The sequence below is a fragment of the Mobula birostris genome, chromosome 13 (genome assembly GCF_030028105.1).
Source record: "Mobula birostris isolate sMobBir1 chromosome 13, sMobBir1.hap1, whole genome shotgun sequence".
In the NCBI taxonomy this organism is placed as follows: domain Eukaryota; kingdom Metazoa; phylum Chordata; class Chondrichthyes; order Myliobatiformes; family Myliobatidae; genus Mobula; species Mobula birostris.
Genome location: NC_092382.1, coordinates 5,969,076 through 5,987,060, shown reverse-complemented (window position 1 = coordinate 5,987,060; position 17,985 = coordinate 5,969,076). Strand labels below are relative to the sequence as shown.

The 17,985-nt window shown below is 45.9% G+C and overlaps 3 protein-coding genes across 3 annotated transcripts in view; 1 reads left to right on the top strand and 2 right to left on the bottom strand.

Moving 5' to 3' along the window:
• LOC140208285 (uncharacterized) overlaps window positions 1-13,312 on the bottom strand; it is a 37,709-nt gene extending 24,397 nt beyond the window's left edge. The window contains exon 1 of the mRNA XM_072276868.1: window positions 13,275-13,312. The gene's annotated coding sequence lies outside the window, so the exon portion shown is untranslated. The remainder of the gene's footprint in view (window positions 1-13,274) is intronic.
• LOC140208309 (uncharacterized) overlaps window positions 1-17,985 on the top strand; it is a 292,599-nt gene that overhangs the window by 136,120 nt on the left and 138,494 nt on the right. The gene's annotated exons all lie outside the window — the stretch shown is intronic.
• The window catches only part of LOC140208308 (uncharacterized), a 49,065-nt gene continuing 34,216 nt past the window's right edge, over window positions 3,137-17,985 (bottom strand). The window contains 1 exon segment of the mRNA XM_072276897.1: window positions 3,137-5,185. Coding sequence (XP_072132998.1) covers window positions 3,137-5,185 — 2,049 coding nt within the window.

The following is a 17,985-nucleotide window of genomic DNA, read 5'->3' as shown; positions in this document are numbered from 1 at the left end:
GGATGCAGTACACATAATAGCAAATACTGATGGACAGCTTTAGTCTTTGGCAATGGGCCAACACAATCCACTATAACTTTGGAACAGGGTTCTCCGAATGCAGGTATAGGCCGGAGTGGGGCCACTGGGGTAACCTGATTAGGTTTACCCACAACTTGACAAGTGTGGCAGGTTCTGCAAAAGGTCACAACATCTTTCCTCAAATTAGGCCAGTAAAATTCCTTTATAATCCTGTTTACAGTTTTATTCACTCCATAATGGCCACCTAAGGGCAGACTGTGGGCCAAAGTTAAAATTTCAGTCCTATGAACTTTAGGAACTACAATTTGGTGAACAATTGCCCATTCCTCACTCGCAGGTATAGCAGGTGGCCTCCACTTCCTCATTAACACTCCATCCTTGAGATAATACCCTACTGACATTTTCTTAATCTCATCATCTGAGAGAAATGTTTCTTATAAAGCTTCAATCTCAGGGTCTCGGTTCTGTTCTGCTATAAATTCCTTCCTAGACAGGGATAAATCTTTCCCATCAGACTTACTACCTGAATCCTGTTGAAACAATGAAGGCTGAAAGGTCCCTGACAAGTCATCATAACCTGAATCCTGGTCAACCTGATTTTGGCTATCATGGGTATCAGAATCATGCTGCACAGAACCGTCTGCATTGGCAGACTTTTTAGCCATACTTCGAATTACTGCGATAAATGTTAAAATCCATCTGTGGGTCATCAGTGGTTGGCTTAGTTGTCAACTGCACTGCAGGAACAACTTTACCATCTGCCAGGTCATTCCCTGACAGCAAAGTAACATCTTCCACTGGTAAACTGGAGCATAATCCAATCTTAACAGGTCCTGAAACAAACCCTGACTGTAAAGTTACCTTGTGCAATGGCACAGAAACAATGCTGCCCCCAATGCCTTTAATAAGATTTACCTCACCAGTGTCAGTCTCATCACCGAACTAATATAAGTGACTGAGAAGTCCCAGTATCTCGAAGAATTTTCACTGGTACCGGTGTTGACCCTTCCATTACTAATACAAACCCATCTGACATAAAATGACCAAATCCTTTCTTGATTCAGTCAGACCTCTCAGTCCTTAACTGAGCCTCAGCAGAAAGTTCAGAACCCTGTGGGTTTATAGGTGCTTCAACATACTGATCACAGGCATGTGGGACTGCCTCCTTTTCCTTTTTCTTCTTCAGGACAGAACAATTAGCCATCATATGACCAGCTTTCTTACAATAGTAACAAGGAAGACCAGAATATTTCTCCTTCAACTGCTTCCCTTCATCCTTAGTCTCGTCACTAGTCCCAGCTTTAATTTCTGGTTTACCCTGGTTATCCCTGCTACTCTTTTGGAAGCTCTTATTCTGGGTGAACTTAACCTTTTGAGTTAAAGCAAACTTATCTGCTAATCTAGCAGACTCCTGCAAAGTGGCAGCATCCTTTTCATTTAATTACATCTTTATGTCATCAGGGACGCACATTTTGAATTCTTCAATTAAAACCAACTCTTTCAAGCTGTTAAAATCATCATTTACATTTTTATAAGTGCACCAGCGGTCAAAACACACAAACTTCTCATAAGCAAATTCCATATTAGTCCGGTTCACAGATTTCCTCAAATTTCTAAACTTTTGCCTGTATGCTTCTGGGACCAACTCGTAAGCTTTGAGCACAGCCTGTTTCACCATGTCATAATCAGCTGCTTCATCAACTGTCAAAGCAGAATAGGCTTGCTGAGCATTCCCCTTAATTACTCTTTGTAAGAGAATAGGTCAACCCTCTTTTGGCCATTTTAAACCCTGAGCAACCTTCTCAAAATGCTGAAAGTATTTATCAACCTCTGCCTCGTCAAATGGAGGCACCAATTTAACTTCCCGACTGGCCTCAAACTTATCACCAGAGTCTAACGCTAGACCCCTTTGCTGCAATCTCTCTATCTTTTCCAGTTCAAACAGCCTCTGTCTTTCTGCTTCCTTCCAGTTTTTCTGCCTCTTCTCTCTGTTTTCCTGCCTCTCCAGTCTCAACCTGCCTCTGCCTTTCCACAGCCTCCATCTTTAATTTTGCTAACTTGTACGGGAGCCCAAGCTCACCAGGTTTACTTTCAGGAAACACCTCCAACTCCTCCACTTTAAACACACCCTCAGATACATAATGTTCAGCTATTATCCTCTGCATCTGAGACCTCCTCATTGTTGATTTCACCTTAGCAAGTTTTAATCTTTTAGCAATACTCAACAACTCAATCCTTCTGGTGTCCTTTAATGCCTCAGAGGTTGGCGCTTCCAGACATCTATCAACATCCATTGCTGCTGATTTTCCACACACAAATAAATCAAAAGGGATTTCTCCAATGAAATCGGTAATTAATCAATAGGCCTCCAAATCTTTTCCTATATCGGATGCAGGCCCCAATTTTGTCCCTGTAACGCTTTAGAAATGAGTCCTAAACAAAAGTTAACAGTGTTATGTGTATATATGTGGGTAAATATAACTCCCAAACTATTGAGCTCAGGGGAAACAAGGCTTGGAGTCTTGAGATGGTAAACTATGAAAGTTCAGTTCAACCACAGAATAGTTGAGGAGAGAGAGATATTTGTAATCCAGGGTAAATGCCGAGAGAAGGCAATAACGTTGAATTCCACAGCATCCATGGTGGTAAAACGAGAGAACAGTCGCTGTAGATTTTATCTGTCGTCGTTCCAAATCCACATACAAATTATCACCAAAAGTGACTTTTCACAAGGGGTATCGTCTTCAAGTGAATTTCCACACCACACCCAGGCAAGGGTTAACACATAAGTGGTCTTCACAGGATACCCCAAATTCGATCCACTCCTGTGGATCAAATGAGGTGACAACCACACATTCGATGTATGCTGAATCGATGATTAACCCAGCCTTGTGGGCAGAGGAAAGTTCGAAACAGTGACCCTTGGCCACTAGTTCCCTTGTTTCGATCTTTCCATTTATCCTCCTTCATCTCCGTCTGACTCTGAGTGTCTGTGTCCTCGGATAAAACTAAACAAGCTGTGAGCGATGTAAACAAGCTGAAAGTCAGACTGATTCACCTTCTTAATCTCTCTCTCTCTCAAAATGACAGTCCACAGAAAATGAAACCTAGGGATTCATAACAACGGCCACTCCCCATTGTGAACTGACTGGTGTGCCAGTAGTTGGGATGACTGAATGAATCCTTTCCCACATTCTGAGCAGGTGAACGGCTTCGCCCCAGTGTGATCTTGCTGATGTCTCTGCAGGTTGGATGACTGAGTGAATCCCTTCCCACAGACTGAGCAGGTGAATGGCCTCTCTCCTGTGTGAACTCGCTGATGTACCAGTAGGGTGGATGATCAAGTGAATCCTTTCTCACATTCTGAGCAGTTGAACGGCTTCTCCCTAGTGTGAACTCGTTGATGTCTCTGTAGGTTGGATGACTGAGTGAATCCTTTCCCACATTTGCAGCAGGTGAACGGCTTCTCCCCAGTGTGAACTCGCTGATGACTCTGTAGGGAGGATAACTGAGTGAATCTCTTCCCACAGACTGAGCAGTTGAACGGCTTCTCCCTAGTGTGAACTCGTTGATGTCTCTGTAGGTTGGATGACTGAGTGAATCCTTTCCCACAGACTGAGCAGGTGAATGGCTTTTCCCCAGTGTGAACTTGCTGGTGGCTCTGTAGGGAGGATAACTGAGTGAATCTCTTCCCACAGACAGAGCAGGTGAACGGCTTCTCCCCGGTGTGAACTTGCTGATGACTCTGTAGGTTGGATGACTGAGTGAATCCTTTCCCACATTTGGAGCAGGTGAATGGCTTCTCCCCAGTGTGAACTCGCTGATGACTCTGTAGGTGAGATGACCGAGTGAACTTCTTCCCACAGTCTGAGCAGGTGAACAGCCTCTCCCCAGTGTGAACTCGCTGATGTCTCTGTAGGTTGGATGACCGAGTGAATCTGTTCCCACATTCTGAACAAGAGAATGGCTTCTCCCCAGTGTGAACTTGTTGATGTCTCTGTAGTTCGGATGAATGAGTGAATCCCTTCCCACAGTCTGAGCAGGTGAATGGCCAATCTCCTGTGTGAACTGACTGGTGTGCCAGTAGGTGGGATGACTGAGTGAATTCTTTCCCACATTCGGAGCAGGTGAATGGCTTCTCCCCAGTGTGAACTCGCTGATGACTCTGTAGGTGCGATGACCGAGTGAATCTCTTCCCACAGACTGAGCAGGTGAACGGTTTCTCCCCAGTGTGAACTCGCTGATGTGCCAGTAGGGTGGAAGAGTGAGTGAATCTCTTCTCACAGACTGAGCAGGTAAACGACTTCTTCCCAGTGTGAATTTGCTGGTGTCTCCGTAGGTTGGATGACTGAGTGAATCCCTTCCCAGAGTCTGAGCAGGTGAACGGCTTCTCCCCAGTGTGAACTGACTGGTGTGCCAGTAGGTGGGATGACTGGCTGAATCCTTTCCCACATTCTGAGCAGCTGAATGGCCACTCCCCAGTGTGAATTGACTGGTGTGCCAGTAGGTGGGATGACTGAGTGAATCCTTTCCCACATACTGAGCAGGTGAACGGCTTCGCCCCAGTGTGATCTTGCTGATGTCTCTGCAGGTGGGATAGCTGAGTGAATCCCTTCCCACAGACTGAGCAGGTGAATGGCCTCTCTCCTGTGTGAACTCGCTGATGTACCAGTAGGGTGGATGACTGAGTGAATCCTTTCCCACATACTGAGCAGGTGAACGGCTTCGCCCCAGTGTGATCTTGCTGATGTCTCTGTAGGTGGGATAACTGAGTGAATCTCTTCCCACATTCGGAGCAGGTGAATGGCCTCTCCCCAGTGTGAACTCGCTGATGACTCTGTTGGTGAGATGACGGAGTGAACCTCTTCCCACAGACTGAGCAGGTGAACGGTTTCTCCCCGGTGTGAACTCGCTGATGTCTCTGTAGGTTGGATGACTGAGTGAGTCTGTTCCCACATTCTGAACAAGAGAACGGCTTCTCCCCAGTGTGAACTTGTTGATGTCTCTGTAGTTTGGATGAGTGAGTGAATCCCTTCCCACAGTCTGAGCAGGTGAATGGCCAATCTCCTGTGTGAACTGACTGGTGTGCCAGTAGGTGGGATGACTGAGTGAATCCTTTCCCACATTCAGAGCAGGTGAATGGCTTCTCCCCAGTGTGAACTCGCTGATGACTCCGTAGGTGCGATGACCGAGCGAATCTCTTCCCACATTCTGAGCAGGTAAACGGCTTCTTCCCAGTGTGAACTTGCTGGTGTCTCCATAGGTGGGATGACTGAGTGAATCCCTTCCCAGAGTCTGAGCAGGTGAACGTCCACTCCCCGGTGTGAACTCGCTGGTGAGACATTAGGTTAGATGACTAAGTGAATCCTTACCCAGAAATTCAGCAGATGACCAGCCCCTGCCCAGTGTGAACTGACTGGTATGTCCACAGGTGAGACGACTGACTGAATCCTTTCTCACACACAGAACAGGTGAAAGGCCTTGCCCAGTGTGAACTTGCTGATGTACTTTCAATTGAGATGACCGAGTGAATCCATTCCCACTGTTTGAACAGGTGAACAGCCTTTTTCCTGTATAAAATGACGGTGTGCCAGTCTGTCAGATGATCAAGTGAATCCCTCCCCACTGTCTGAGCAGGAAGGATGGTCGATTGAATCCCTTGCTCCACTTCTTAAATGTCTAGACAGAGACAGCAAAACTGGCGTGTCGTGTTTGAGATTCCTGGAGACAAATTCCTTCTCGTTTTTAACCTGTAAAAAGATTTACAAAATCCATCAGTGGGTGTAGGACATTTCAGATGAGATTGCTTGAGTTGCCAAGGTTTGATCTGGTATCACACTGTTACACTGAGGTTCAACCCAAGTTGGACAGAGAAATCATCTTCTGACTGGTCACAGTGCTGGTATCTGGAATGACCATCAATTCCCTGATGCTCTTCCTGTCTCTATCAGAATGGGGCATTTCTGCCGTCTCCAATTTGTTCCTTGGCTCAGTTTGACTCGCTCCATTGGTATTACTCCCTGTTCCTGCTGAGCAGCATGGGTGCCTGGCCCCACAGTAACTGAAACAGTATCAGGCAAATTGTCTTTCTTGACGTGCATCTGGGATTTTCTTTTATGTATTATTAACTTAAAATGCCACAGTTTTAACGCCATATAAAAAATTCCTGCTGAGATGAATGGTTGGTCTGCACAGCTGTTAAAAGAACTTAGAGTGAATTTTTGTATTATTTCAGGTTCTTGTCACAGTCATCGAAAATTACAACACAGAAACAGGCCCTTTGGGCCATCTGGGTTGTGCTGAACTATTTAAACCACCCACTCCCATACCCCTACCATCCAGGTACCTGTGCAAACCTCTACAAACCTCTAAAATGTTGAAATTGAGCTCGCATGCACCACTTGTGCTGGCTGCTCATTCCACACCCAGATGACTGTCTGTGTGAAGAAGTTTCCCCTCATGTTCCCCTTAACGTTTCACCTTTCACCCTTAACCCATGGCCACACTCATGGTGTGATTGTCGTCCCACCCCATCTCAGTAGTAAAAGCCAGCTTGCATTTACCCTATCTATACCCCTCATAATAGTGGTACTCCTCTATCAAATCTTCCCTCAATCTTCTATGTTCCAAGGAATAAAGTCCTGACCTGTTCAATCCTTCCTTATAACCCAAGTCCTCCAGACCTGGCAACATCCTTGTGAATTTTCTCTGAACTCTCTTAATCTCTTTTACATCTTTCCTGCATGTTGGTGACCAAAACTGCACACAATACTCCAAATTAGACCTCACCAATGTCTTGTGCAGTGTGAACATAACATCCATCTCCTGTACTCAGTACTTTGGTTCATGAAGGCCAATATGACAAAATCTTTCTTTCCGTCCCTATTTAACTGTGACACCACTTTCAGTGAATTATGGACATGTATTCCCAGATCCCTTTCTTCTACAGCACCCCTCAGTGCCCGACCATTCCCTGTGTAAGACCCAGGTCCTATCAAAATGCAACACCTCACACTTGTCTCCATTAAATTCCATTTTGCATTTCTTAACCCATTATTCTAGCTGATCCAGATTGCACTGCAAGCCATGACAGTCTTCCTCGCTGACCACTACACCCCAATCTTGGTGTCATCCACAAATTTGCTGATCCAGCTAACCATGTTAACATTCAGATTACTGATACAGACGACAAAGAACAACAGATCCAGCTCTGATCCCTGTGGCACACCACTAGTCACAGGCCTCCGGTCAGAGAGGCAACCATCTACTGCCACACACTGGCTTCTCCCAAAGACAGTGACTCATCCAATTTACTATCTCATCTTGAATGCTGAGTGACTAAACCTTCTTGACCAGCCTCCCATATGAGACTTTGTCAAGTGCTTTTGCTAAAGTCCATGTAGACAACATCCACTGCCTTGCCTTCATCCACTTTCCTGATAACTCCCTCGAGAGACTCTATAAGATTGGTGAGACATGACCTACCGTGCACAAAGCCATGCTGCCTATCCTTAATCAGTCCACATCAATCCAAATACTTCTATATCTGGCTCCTGCACACACATTCCAATAACTTTCCCACTACTGATGGGCTCACCAACGTATAATTTCTAGTTTATTTTTAGAGCCTTTCTTGAACAGCGGAACAACATTGGCTGTTCTCCAATCCTCCAGTACCTCACCTGTCACAAACGATTATTTAAATATCTGTGTTTGGGCCCCGACAATTTCTGCACCTGTCTGCCACAGAGTCCCAGGGAACAACTTGTCAGGCCCTGGGGATTTATCCACGCTAATTTGCCCTAAGACAGCAAACACCTCCACCTCTGTAATCTGTACAGGGTCCATGAAGTTGATGCTGCTTTGCCTCACTTCTATAGACTCTGTGTCCATCTCCTGAGTAAATTCTGATGCAGAAAAAAATCTCCCACATCTATTTAGTCTCCTCATATGGATTACCATTCTGATCTTCCAGAGGATTAATTTATTCCTTTGCAATCTTTCTGCTCTGAACATATCTGCAGAATCCCCGAGGATTCTCCTTCACCTTGTCCGTTGGGGCAACCTCATGCCTTCTTTTATTTCCTTCATAAGTGTTCACTTGAATTTCCTGTATCTCATAAGTATCCCATTTGTTCCTATCTGCCTGTACCTGGTATGCACCTCTTTTTTATTGATCTGGGAGATGAAGCACAAAGGGCTGATAGAGCTGCATGGTGGGAGGTGGGGGTAAGGGGGGTTAAACTAAAGTTGCAGGGGGAATGGGAGCCTGAATAACAGAACAGATAGTGGAAGGATTGTGGAGACAGTTGTTGTTCAGACCTCAGACAAAGTCAGGAATGAAAAAGTTGAGCATGGTGCAGTGAATATGCTGAGCCCTGTATATTTCAATACAAGGAGCAGCGTAGGAAAGGCGGATGTGTTCAGGGCATGGATCAACACCTGGAATTTAGATACTAGGATCTGGCAACTGTGGACTGGGACAGGCTGCTTTATGGAAAAGGTGTGCTTATTAAATGGGAGGCCTTCAAAGCGAAATTTTGAAAGTACAAGGCGGGTATGTGCCTGTCAGAATAAAAGGTAAAGATAGAAACTGTAGAGAATCTTGGTTTTCAAGAGATATTGAGACCTTGGTGAAGCACAAAATGGAGTTGCAGAACAGGGATAGGCAGGTAGGTTCTTATGGAGTATAAGAAATGCAAGAGAACACATAAGAAGTAAATCAGGACGGCTAAAAGAAAGCATGAGATTCCCCTCACAGAAAAGATGAAGGATCATCCTCAGGGATTCTGGAAATAGCTTAAGAGCAAAAGGATTGCAAGGCATAAAGTTGGTCCTCTGGAAGACCAGAATTGCAATCCACGTGTGGAAGCAAAGCAGATGGGGGAGATCTCAAATATATTTTTCATCCCATTTACTCAGGAGATGGACACAGGGTCTGTGGGAGTGTGGAAAAGCGGCATTAAAACCGTGGACCCTGTACGGATTAAAGAATAGGAGATGTTTGCCATCCTGAGGCAGATTAGGCTGGAGAAATCTCCAGGGCATGATAAGGTGCTCCCTCAAACCCTATGGGAGGCAAGTGCAAAAATTGTCGGGGCCCTAGCAGAGATAATTAAATCATCCTTAGTGACAGGGGATTATCAGAGGATTGTAGGATAGCCAAAGTTATTTCGCTGTTCAACATAGAACATAGAAATCTACAGCATATTCTAGGCCATTCAGCCCACAATATTCTGCCAACCATGTAACTTACTCTGGAAACTGCCTAGATTTCCCCAGTACATAGACCTCTATTTTGCTAAGCTCCATGTACCTATCAAAGAGGCTGTTAATAGACCATCTTGTATCTGCCTCGACCACCACTGCTGGCAGTGCATTCCACGCACCCACCACTCTCTGTGTAATAAAACTTACCCCTGACATCTCCCAGTATCTATTTCCAAGCACCTTAAAACTATGCTCCCTCATGTTAGCCATTTCAACCCTGGGGAAAAGCCTCTGGCTATCTACGTGATCAATGCCCCTCATCATCTTATACACCTCAAAAAGGCTCTAATCATGAACTAGGGAATTATACATTGCTTTGAGGATTTGTTGGAAGTATACAAAATTATAAGGGTATAGATAGGGTAAGTGCAAACAGCTTTTTCCACTGAGATTGGGTGGGATGACAACCAGAGGTCATGGGTACGTAGGGAAGGTGAAAATTTAATGGGAACATGTGGAAAAGCTCATGAGAGTATGGAATGAGATGTCAGCACAAGTGGTGAATATGAGCTCTTTTTCACAAATAAGAGAAGTTTGGATGGGAGCCTGGATGACAGGGGTATGGAGGGCGATGGTCCCGGTGCAGATAGTTGCGTTATAGATTAAATGTTTTTTCGGCATTAACTAGATGGGCCAAATAGCCTGTTTCTGTACGGAAGTCCTCCATGTTCCTATGACAAAGAAGCTGGCCAAACTTGTCTGGAAGGGAAAAGGTAGGAGTGACAATGGAGCAGCAATGGCTGGAGTTTCTGGGAGCAATTCGGGAGTTGAGTGATAGATACATCCAAAAGAAGTGGAAGCATTGGAAAGGCAGGAGGACACAACCGTGGCTGAAATGAGATGCCAAAGCCAACATAAAAGCCAAAGAGAGGGTAAACAAAGGAGCAAAAACTATTAGGAAGCTTTTAGAAACCAACAGAAGATGAGTAAAAAAAAGTCAGCTGAGCATAGGGTGTGGAATTATGACATTGTAGTCATTAATGAGTCTTGGTGGCACCCAACAGTCTCAGGCATTTAGGGGAACAAAATATCCGGGGCCTCAATATCTCTTGAAAACCAAGGTTCCCTGCATCAGTTACCTTTCAACTTTTATTTTGGCAGGCATATACAAACTAGGCACCCTCAAAACTTCACTTCTGAAGGCCTCCCACTTACCAAGTACTCCTTTGCCAGAAAACAGCCTGTCCCAAACCACACTTGTCAGATCCTTTCTGATACCATCAAAATTGACCTTTCTCCAATTTAGAACCTCAACCCATGGTCCAGACCTCTCTTTTCCCATACTTACTTTGAATCTCATGGGATTATGATCACTAATTTCTGTCACCAGCCCTGGATCATTTCCTAACAGCTTATTGCACACTTCTACATCAGGAATTCTAATTACTGATTAAGGGCACATTTGACAAACTCTACCCCATCTAGTCCTTTTACAGTATGGGAGTCCCAGTCAATATATGGAAAGATAAAATCACTTACTGAATCAACCTTTGTTTCTTGGCATGGTCTGCCATCTCTCTACAAATTGGTTCCTCTAAATCCCTCAGACTGTTCGGTGCAACCAAGTCCCAATAATGGCTACAATATCATAATTCCCTGTCCTGCGCTCATCTGGCTTTCCTGCGATGCTTCTTGCATTGTGATATACACAGCTCACCACATTCATCACACCATGCTCAACCATTTGATTGCTGAATCTATCTGAGGTCTGAACAAAATCTAACTAGTGTCAAGAAAACAAACTCTCCCTCATTGTCACAAAAATAAAGGGGCTGATTGTGGATGACAGGAAGAATGGAGACCGGCTAACCCCTATTGACATCAATGGATCTGGGGTTGAGAGGGTGAACAGCTTTAAGTTCCTCGGCAAAAACATCACCAAGGATCTTACGTGGTCTGTACATACCGGCTGTGTTGTGAAACGAGCACAACAGCACCTCTTTCACCTCAGACGGTTGAAGAAGTTTGGGATAAGGCCCCAAATCCTAAGAACTTTCTACAGGGACACAATTGAGAGCATCCTGACTGGCTGCATCACTGCCTGGTATGGGAACTGTACTTCCTTTAATCACAGGAACCTGCAGAGAGTGGTGCAGATAGCCCAGCACATCTGTAGATGTGAACTTCCCACTATTCAGGACATTTACAGAGACAGGTGTGTAAAAAGGGCCCGAAGGATATTGGGGACGCAATTCACCACAACCACAAACTGTTCCTGCTGCTACCATCCAGGAAACGGTACCACAGCAAAAGGACCAGCAGGCTCCGGGACATCATCTTCCACCAGGCCATCAGACTGATTAATTCATGCTGATACAATTGCATTTCTACGTTATATTGACTGTCCTATGTACAAACTATTTATTATATATTACTATAAATTACACATTGCACATTTAGACATAAAAGTAACAAAGATTTCTACTCCTCATGTATAGGAAGAATGTATGTAATAAAGTCAATTCAATTCAATCTCTCCACTATCTGTTCTGTCATTCTGGTTCCCATTCCCCCTACAACTTATTTTAACCTCATCACCCCTCACCCCACACTAGAAGCATTACCACTAGGATATCAGTCCCCTCTTGTTCTGTTCCGCTAAATACCGAATCCCCTATCAGCCCTTTGACTTTCCTCTGCCAGGTAATCCCCCCAACAGTTTCTAAAGTGGTCCACCTGCTGTTGCGTGGGATGGCAGCAAGAGTACTCTGTGATGGCTATTTAACCTCATTCCCCTTCCTGACTCTCACCCAGTTTCCTGTGTCCTGCACCTTGGGTGTAACTCACCTCTCTTCATGTCATATCTATCACCCCCTCCGACTCCTGGATGATCCGGAATTCATCCATTTCAAGTTCCAACTCCGTAAAGTGCAGGGTTACAAGCTGCAGCTGGATGCACATCTGGTAGGTGAGGGCATCAGGGACACTGGAGGTCTCCCCACCTTCCCACCAATGTCCCCTCTAATTTGTAATGACCAGTGTGCACATAAATCTTATACTGTGCATTCTTTTAACCAGTGACATGTGCATAATGAATTTTATATAGCGAGGTATTTATTTCAACAGCCAGCAAATCACTGTCAGTAAGAACTTTGATCTCCTCTGGGTTCGATCGAGTTCATCTACACTCTCACACAATTTATGTAGCAGGCCTGTAACGGGTAATAAAGGATTTTCCCACCAGAGCTTTTGCACATTGTCCATATGTGTTTCTCTTGCTAAATGACACTTTAAAAAGTCAGAATTCCAAATATCACACCACTTCGTCCCACTTGCAAATTCTCCAGCAACTTTTGCATCACCACAATACACACAGGTAACACCAGTTTCTGTGTTGTATATAAATATTTCCCCTGAACCCTCCCCCAGGTGACTGACGGTGGTGAACTCAGTGATGGCAATGCCAATGAATATGAAGGGAAGGGCAGTAGTCTGTCTCATTGGAGTCTGGCACATTTGTGATGTGAAAGCTACTTGTTGCCCTGGACAAAGGTGTTTGATATCATAATGTACCCAGAGAGAGTGGGACAAAACATGTTCTCACGGGTAGAAAAGTCCAGAACAAGAGGGGGTGGAACAAGCAACAGACACAAAATGCTGGGGGAACTCAGCAGGCCAGGCAGCATCTATGGAAAAGAGTACTAATGCTGAGTTCCTCCAGCAATTTGTGTGTGTTGCTCGGATTTCCAGCATCTGCAGATTTTCTCTGGTTTGTGACTGGAGGCAGAACAAAGGTGATTTTCACAACAGCTGATGTAAAAGATTTTGTTCCCTTTCTCCGAGTTCCCGATCCTTGCATTTAGACAGCTGGAGCTCAGCTCTGTCTGAGAGACCCATCGGTTCCCATTCCCTCATCAGCCGGAAGCTCCCCGGGGCCCGTGTCCGGATGGTGGGGCTGAGAGAGAGGGAAGAGAGCAGGACTGTCCCGGGATTGCGGGTCACGGAGTCCGGAGTCACAGCATCGCCCCGAGATTCTCGCTTACCTGCGCCCGATCCTGGAGCCGTGATCCCGAGGCCTTTGTGTACTACGCGCATGCGTGATATTCACCAACGTCATCAACCTTGACGCCTGCGCATTTGATCAATGCTTCAGCGCCGGCGAAATTTTTAACGCAGGCCCTTATGGGTCATCCCGGTGCCATTAATAGTTTCTGCAAGCACTAGTTCCTTGTCCACCTCAGTTTTTTTTGTGTATATAGAATACTCAGCAACTGTTTTAACGCAGAAAGCGGCTCCCGTAAACAATATACTCAATATCAACATGTATCTAATGCCAAAGTACAATCCTCTTAAAAATATAGATATAAAACACAAGGGGTTCTGCTGTTACTGGAAATGCAGAGACGCACACACACAAAATGCTGAAGCAACTCTGCAGTTCAGGCAGCAACTAAGCAGAGGAGCACACAGTCTAGGCATTCTGAAGGAGCTCGGCCTAATCGTTGTCTATTTATTCCTCTCCACATTTGCTGTCTGATCTGTTGATTTCCACCAGTAATTTGCAGAATTTACCCACACTTTTTTCAGTTAACCAGTTTCCAGATGTTTCTGATCCTTCATTTGTAGCCACATGCTGCCGGTCTGATTCACTTCCTCCTCGTCCTTGTAAATGATAGGCCCCATTTCCTTTTGGAGCCCCAAAGCCCTGACTCAGGATGCCAACTCTAGTTTCTGACTCTGCTCCATCGAACATTCACTCGCTAGTCTGCTGTCGGACTTCACAGGCGCATTGCAACAACCCAACTGTCTTTGTAATTACTGAAAATGACACGAAATGTTGAAAAGAGCAGCGGAGAAGGAATTTAACCCCCTTAGTCCAGAGTCCTGAGGAATGTCAAAGCTACAGTGAGCTCATCATCTGATTCAAACTGGAGAAAATCATGCAGGGAATTCGTACAGGTGTATAAAATCATGAGAGGCATTGGTCGTGGAATAGCCAGTTGCTTTTTCCCTGGACTGAAATGGCGAACACTCGGGGGCAGAGCGTTAAGGTGTTTGAAAGTATTTGCAAGACAGAAGTCAGAGCGGTGGGCGTATGGAATGCACTGCCGGTGATGGTGGTGGAGGCGGATGCAATTGAGTCTTTAAAGAGAATAGATAGGTACGTGGAGCTTAGAAAAATAGAGGGCTATGTGCGACGGTAATTCTAGGCTGTTTGGAGAGTAGGTTACATGGTCGGCACAACACTGTGGGCCGAACAGCCTGTACTGTGCTATTGATTTCTATGATTCTATGAAATTCAAGGGAAGTCTGCTATCGCACGGTGTGGTGACTAGCTGCAACCTGTCATCACAGGGAGAGTGAGAGGGGAACGGCAGGGATGGATTTTAAAATACTGATATGGAACAGAAACATGGGCAGGGACCAGATGGGCCGAGTGGCCTCTCTCGTGTACATTGTGAGTGTGGTAGAGACAGTAAGTACCTGAGACACGGGATTTGATACAGAACCGATTTATCTTTCACAGATCCACAACATTAAACATCAGTCTACTTTCAGGCTAATTATCAGCAGAACAAACTCCTCCAATGCTCAGTGACCAGGGTTCAGTCCTGGGTGCGATGAGCAGCCGCAAGAACTGCAGATTCTGACAGTAACAGTCCCTCATGAACCTGCAGCTGCCTTCAGTCACCGTGATGGTTAAACATTTAACACGGAGCTAATTTGAACTTCCTCCCTGATGTGAAGTTTCTGGTGTTGCAGCAGCTGTGAAGATTGAGTAAAACTCTTTGCTCACTCTCGACAGAAATGTGGCCTCTATTTATTGTGAACTCACTAGAGACAGTAAGTACCTGTTGTGGCTGTGATTCCCATACACAAATCCTTTGACTTTTCTACACTGCTAAAAGTTTACAAAGCACGTCAGTGGGTGAAGGACATTTCAACTGAGATAATTTTAGTCTCCATGGTGCCTTCTGGTAAAACACTGTCACAACTCAAAACAATTTGGAGGAACAAGATTTCATCTTCTAACTAGCTACAGTTCTGGCATCAGGCACAATAAGAAACGTTCTGCTTCCCTCTCGGTATCAAAATGGATCATTCCTCCCCTTCCTCAGTCTGTGACTTGGCTCAGTTTGTCTGTCTCCTTCGCATTCTGAGCATGTGCCACACACCTACTAAGATCACATTTTATTTACACGGCTGTGACTGGAGACTTTCTGATTATTATGTCCCTCCTGGCATTTGATGGTGGTAAACTAGGAGCCAGCAATGGTATTGATCCTCAGGAGTACCTGATTAGGTTTTCTTCTTTGGAGACCGATAAACTGCCGGTTGTGTGTGGTCGGATGAGTGGGTCGTTTTCAGACCGGAAGGAGGTATCGTTTGGAGTACCCCAGAGATCAGTCCCTGACCACAGTTCTTCACAGTTTAATGGCCTGGCGGAGGCAGCGAGACGTGAGATGTCCCAGTCTGCTGGTGACGCAGAAAGAGCGGAGTGGGGGAGGGGAGGCTATTCACATACTCTTTCGTAGTTTTGCAATCTGTACACAGTGCACTGTGGGGCTGCAGTGGCGGGTTCCATTGCTGGGATCAGTGCACAGTCACTGTGGGCTATGAGGATTTTGTGAATAAAGCGCCATTCTTCTGTTTAGTATCTCAAGCCGCAGAGCAAGCCCATCGTTGGTATACTTAAGTTGTATTTATGGCGTTGTGATAACTAGATGACAGCCCTCCACGACCTCTCTGTCCTTTCCTTTCAATATTCGACTTCACTCGTAAATCTGTCATCCGATGCATTGACATAGAACTCGCTAATACAAAAGTTAAATTTTTTCACCAACAACCCTATGGCTTCTAAGCAAACAACGTTACTTTATTTGCTAATTATATTTTGTGATAATTAGTGAGTGCAACCGTGTCATATTATTAAATTAAGTATTATATGTTTTATTGTACCAGTTACACACTGAAATGCAGTGATAGGCTATAATCTTGTTAATGTCTTAACTATCACTACATTTCTGTGGAGCTCTGGAATTCATAAATTTCTTTCATCTTGGTTTAGTGCTTGACATTGTAAGAAGCCCTATTCATATATATATTCACAGATTCACAGGTGCAGTGTCGCCTCACCTGGAAAGATGTTTGGACAACGGAGAGAGTTCGGCCGTCCGGCCCTTTCACTGTGACACCCCGAACTCCACATCAAATCCATCCAAACCAATCTGGGTGAACTTTAATGACCAATAAATATAATTCCTCTCAGTGATCAGCTGTCTGAGTGATCCCCTGACTCTGAGAGGAAGGGGTGTCTATGGTCCACATTGTCAGGGTGTTGAGTTTACCAGGAGACAGAGACTGCAGGGACGAGAGGTTTTCTGTTGACTAATACACTGTGTGTGGACCCCGCTGGCAATTCTGGTGTTGTGACCCGATGGAGACAAACACCAGGCTGCCCACTCCACCAACAACACGGCACAGCCGGACACATAACAGGGGACTTTACATCTCACAACACTGGATTCAGTGATGAAACCCGTGATTAATGTTGTTGTCCCACCGAAATCATCAGAACCGTCCATTCAGGTGTTTTTAAATACGAGCCCTCCCCCACAGGTGACGTCACACAGGCGCATCCACGCTCCTGACGTCACACATGGGCTCCCCACAGCGGGATCTGTCAGCACGTGCGCCGTGTCTTACGTCACCCGCGCGCTGGTGAGCTCGAGCTTTATCGGTTTAACGGCTGGGCTACTAATCACGTGACCAGCCCCTCCCCCACCGCTGTCAACAGAGGAGTAGGCGCTGCGGTATTCCCAATGGTGGGAAGCGATGTCAATCACTGCTTCCAGCCAATAGCGGAGGCGGATCAGCCGAGAGGGCGTTACCCCCGATGACACCGTCTCCCGGACTTTCCGTCACGGCGGGACAACCGTCAAAGTAAATGTCCGCTTTCTGATTTATTTCCATTTCCCTCCGAGGGAAGTTGGGGCGTTTGTGAAGCGTCTCCTGCGGCCGGAGTCTGATGTGTCGCTGAGAGGTAGGAGGAGACCGCTCGGCCCGTCGGTTTGATGCCGGTTCCCCGGGGAGGGAGAGGATGAAGACGGGGAGAGAGGGGGCGGACAGGATGTTTGTCCCGGTGGGGACAGGAGGGGCTCATCTGTGGAAATGTCTGAGCCCACGGTGGTGGCGATTCACCACATTGGGGGGCAAACACCGGCAGACTGTTGCCCTGCAAGCGGGGCCGATGGTCCGGGCAAAGTGACAATTATTTGTGTTTTGTTGAGACTGTACCGGGAATATGGTGTAAAATCCCGCTCCCCACACTAACACGGGTCACACAGACCAAAGAACAAACTGCCGGAGGAACTCAGTGGGTCGGGCAGCATCTGTGGAGGGAAATGGACCGTCAACATTTCGGGCCGAGACCCTCCCTCTGGACTGAGAGTGGACGGGAAATAGTCCGAGAAAAGAGGTGAGGGGTGGGGATGGGGCAAGAGCTGGGGAGTGAGAGGTGGATCCAGGTGAGGGGGAGGTGGGAAGGTGGAAATAGTGACGGGGTGGGAGGTGAGTGGTTGGGGCAACACGGGGCTGCAGAAGATGGAAATTAATTCCATAGAGGATTAACAAAGAGGTTGGAGAGTATTTGTTATGGAGAGTGCAATGAAGATTCACCAGACTGATCCCCGGAGTGGTGGGGTCATCATATGAAGAAAGATCAAATGTGATAACCCTTTCATTTAGAGAATC